Source organism: Alligator sinensis, unplaced genomic scaffold, assembly GCF_000455745.1.
Source record: "Alligator sinensis unplaced genomic scaffold, ASM45574v1 scaffold947_1, whole genome shotgun sequence".
Lineage (NCBI taxonomy): Eukaryota > Metazoa > Chordata > Crocodylia > Alligatoridae > Alligator > Alligator sinensis.
In genome coordinates this window covers 57,994-62,423 of record NW_005843073.1, presented here as the reverse complement: position 1 = coordinate 62,423, position 4,430 = coordinate 57,994, and the positions used below count along the sequence as shown (strand labels likewise).

Sequence of the window (4,430 nt, the reverse complement as noted above, 5' to 3'; positions counted from 1 at the left end):
AAAGAGAAATCCCTTGCTAAAGGAATACCTGAGAGAAACAAAAACCTTTTCTTCTGCTTCATTTCTCCTTTGAGATGTCAACTGTCAAGCTGTGCAGGATTAATATACAAGAACAAGAAAGATTACCTGGAGCCATTAAAAAAGTATTGGATGCATCTGATTTGAATTTGACAGCTCCGGTAATGATAAAACAAGGGAATTACGGACAGTATATACTCCATTGATTTTGGAAACCACAACAGTTAGCTACTGTTTAATATGATAAAAACTAAAATGTGAAGTGAAGCACATAGTAACAATCTTGTTATGACTGTGTTGTGTTTTGCAGACAACACAGCTGGAATTGAAACCAGGAGAAGTGGTTACAGCCGTAGGCAGCAGGAGTTGTATTTCCTCCCAGTTGTGATAGAAGACAGTAGCTATCCTGTACAGAGCAGCACAAACACAATGACTATCCGGGTTTGCAGATGTGATTCTGATGGTACCATTCTATCCTGCAATGTTGAAGCAATCTTCCTACCAGTAGGCCTCAGCACTGGGGCTTTGATTGCAATCTTGCTATGTATTGTTATACTCCTAGGTTAGTTTCCATGATGTAACATAAAGTACAAGTCTTTGATTCTACTTGTGAATTAATTTGTGTCACTACCAGTTTCATTTACTGTTTAACAAAGACCATTGAAAATGTATGACTGTCAACAAAGGGAGCTTTTATAGAAAAAATATTCCAAAACACTGACCATTAATTTGAATCTGAGCACCCAATCTGCTAAATTCCAAATATTTCTTATGGAGTAGGGGAAAATAGCTTACAGTGGAGTTTGAAATGTAAATTTTGCTCTGAAACAGTTTTGCTTAAATACCTTTCATGTAAGAACTGATCTCCATGTACTTAAAATGATTTAAGCCAAGACAGTCCACCTGACATCATCATCAGCCACCTGGTAGGAACCTTTTTATAATGATCTATACCAATTTCAGAGGGATTAAAAAGAAAGACTTATGAAATAAGATAGGAATATGTCATTATAATGTATACTGTGGCTGACAGCTATTTTATAGTTAAACAACAGTAACATTTACCTAGAAACTGATTATGTAGCAGGATATTGCTGTTTTGGTCCAGCTTCCCTTTATGTATTGTTCGACCTAAACTGTTTCCATAAGGAGTCCGTGCTAGTACAACTCTGCCCAAAATATTGCAGTGTTGGACAGTAATCAAGTGTTTTTACAATTTATGTGAGAACACTGTGGAGTAAGTTGCACAGAACGATTCTTGTAGATTCTGGCCTATGCCTAAAACAGTACTCCTGAGTATCAAATGCATAATTTTCAGACCATTTCCATACTCTATGCAGATCTACTGATTGATATCAAATACCTAAACATGTAGAGTTTAGTGCAGCCACTGGGTCAACCATTTAAAAACATATCTACATACTGGGTGTATCTCCATGTGCTAGTAAGGCAACACAATGAAACCTGGAGCAGTTTGCACTGGAGTTAACTAGTCCCGGGCACAGTGTGTACATGTGCACCTGGGACTACAGTAATTAGTGCCAGATGGAGCAGCCCCAGGCTGGCAGGTGGTATGGAGGGGGCCGCCACAGGTAGCAATGGCTGGCAGAAGGGCTAGCAGGAGCTGAGTGACTGGCCCACAGCTTGCTGACTGTATTTATTTATGCCAAGCAGTCACCATCCCTTTGAGCATTTGATTGCAGTTAATAACTGCACAGTAATTTAGTGTGCAGTAAATTTAAGGCAGCATAAATACATGTGTAGACATGCCCAGTAAGTAGGTAACATTTGACATTTGGAAAGGGGGTTGTTCCAAATCAGAATGAAAATTAGAAAATTTTAAATTCCTGTGGAATAGAAATTAATGTTTTAGCATGATTTTTCATAAATGAAATGCAATACAGGTTTCCTTCGCCAACCATGATTTTGCCAACCATGGTTTTGACTATCCACGGTTAATATTCTGTATACTGTTTTGGCTAGCACAGTACACAATTTTGAGTAACCATGGTTTTCCATAGCCACGCATCAGCCCACCAACCCCCTGGCCCTGCTTGTGCCTCTCATTCCCCTGCCCCAGCCCTTGCTCCCTCAGCCAGAGGTGGCCCCCAGCCCTGCTGGAGGTGCATGCAGTGGCATAGAGCTGCCCTACCCAAGATGGCAGGGAACAGCAGGCCTGCTCACCACTGTTCCCTGCTGCTCTGCTTCCCTCCCCCATGACCTGGTATGGCAGGGAGCAGAGAAGCCGTGCAGGGATCTCCTTGCCTGCTGCTGCTTGCCCCATGCTGCCATGGAGACACACCTCCTGTGCCTGCTACTGGTTTGAGGGGCACAGCCCTGTGCTGCTGCCTTCAGTGCAGCCCAACATACAGGAGGCATGGTGCCAGGGCAACACAGGGTGAGCAGCAGTGGGTGAAGAGATCCCCACATGGCTTCTTTGCTTCCTGCCACACTGGGTCATGGAGAGGGAAGCAGGGCAGCAGGGAACAGAAGTCCTGGACGGGCCAGGTCATGGGACAGTCCAAGTCCGGTGGCTCACCCAGGAGTGCAGGTGGGTGGCTCCTGCTGCCACCAGACCTGGACCGTCCCATGACCGAGCCTGGCCAGGGACTTATCCATGGGCTGCTGACTAGCCAATTGCATGCCAGTGGAGGTGGGCACAAAACATGCCCACCCCACCATTTAGATGTGTGGGGGCGGGGAAGCACTGTGATGTGCTGCACGGGGCCAGCTGGTGCATCCCTCCTCTCCTCTCCTCTCCCCTTCCCTTCCCCTCCCCCTCCCCCTCCTCCTGCCCTCATAAGAGGTGAATGCACTGTGGGAGACAGTGCTGCCATGCCTTGCTGTGCTCCAAAAAAACCTCTTGCCATAGAATGAAAATCCAGTTTGTCCTGAGAGTGCCACCTTTAGTGGAGCTTTGAGGCTCCTGGTGAAGTGGAAGGATGTGAGGAGGTCCAAGAGACCTATGTCTAGATGAAGTTCTCAGGTCTTCTAGACACCTTACAGTAGATTTCAGTATTGAGGTCCTGAGGTCTCCCAGGCTATTGGCTATGGAGTTGAGAGTCTAGACCCTGAGAACCCCAGTTATCCCCATTTTCCAGACCCAGGGAGCCTGAAACCTCTACAAATCCTCAGTTCCCACACAGGGTGGAAATAAAGGAAATCCAAAAGTGAAAAATAGAGGAAACAAAGAAAAGCACTGAAGTCTTACACAGCTCCATTTTCTCATGAAGTCAGTCTATGGTGGCTTATCAGCTTCTCAGTATAGCTAGTAGTAAAGAGAGCTAGGTACATACATCAAACAACAAATATCCTCATACTGGTTAGAGCCTTCTTGCTTTATAAAAAATAGAGTAAACCTCCTAAAGAAAAAGTCCTTTTGATTGTTCTTAACTGTCACCAAAAGATAGATTGTCCTGTTAGCAGGTAACCAAGCTATTTCCATACTTGTCTTGACTTACACTCTTATTCTTGTTCTAGTCATTGTTGTGCTATATGTAGCATTGAGAAGGCAAAAGAAAAAAGACACCCTGATGACCTCTAAAGAAGACATCAGAGACAATGTCATCCATTATGATGATGAAGGAGGTGGAGAAGAGGACACCCAGGCTTTTGACATTGGTGCATTGAGGAATCCAAAAGTGATTGAAGATAATAAAATACGCAGGGATATAAAACCAGATACTCTCTGTTTCCCACGTCAAAGACCACCAGTGGAAGATAACAGAGACATAAGAGATTTCATAAATCAAAGGCTGCAGGAAAATGATGTAGATCCCACTGCACCCCCTTATGACTCACTGGCAACCTATGCCTATGAAGGAAATGGATCTGTAGCAGAGTCTCTCAGTTCTATAGATTCACTTACGACAGAGGCAGACCAGGATTATGACTACTTGGGTGACTGGGGACCACGGTTTAAAGTCTTGGCAGAGATGTTTGGAGAAGAAGAAAGTTATAATCCTGATAAAGTCACTTAGGGGGAAAAACACAAAACAAAACAAAAGTAAAAGAAAAGCAAATGAACCAGAAATTAAAAACAAAACCCAAGCTTTATAGAACAAAAAATGTATGATTATAAAAGACAGCAACTGTTTTCAGCAAGTTACTATATCATACTGTCAGTTTTGGTTTGCTCTGCAAAGAGAGGATACATCCTGTAATATATACTTTTGTTGTTGTTGTTGTTGTTTTGTTACTTTGGAATCACACTGAGACAAACTCAGGCCTATTAGCTACAATTTACTGACATGACAACTTAGAAAGAAGATAGCTTTCTGGCATCATGGTGGAAGAGTGGTAGAGTTTTCTAAATTCCACTAAAGTGCCTATTGAAACTTTAATCATTTATAATGGTAAAGACTCTACTGGGAGGGTATTACAGAACTGAGTGGTAATCTGGACATAAAGGA

At 43.2% G+C, this 4,430-nt stretch overlaps 1 protein-coding gene across 2 annotated transcripts in view; it reads left to right on the top strand.

The window, feature by feature from the left end:
* The window catches only part of CDH12 (cadherin 12), a 242,827-nt gene extending 238,663 nt beyond the window's left edge, over positions 1-4,164 (top strand). For both annotated transcript variants that reach the window (XM_006037154.2, XM_025193592.1), the window contains 2 exons: positions 329-580; positions 3,499-4,164. In XM_006037154.2, coding sequence (XP_006037216.1) covers positions 329-580; positions 3,499-3,998 — 752 coding nt within the window. In that variant the 3' untranslated portion in view covers positions 3,999-4,164. The remainder of the gene's footprint in view (positions 1-328; positions 581-3,498) is intronic.
* The last annotated feature ends 266 nt before the right edge of the window (positions 4,165-4,430 follow it).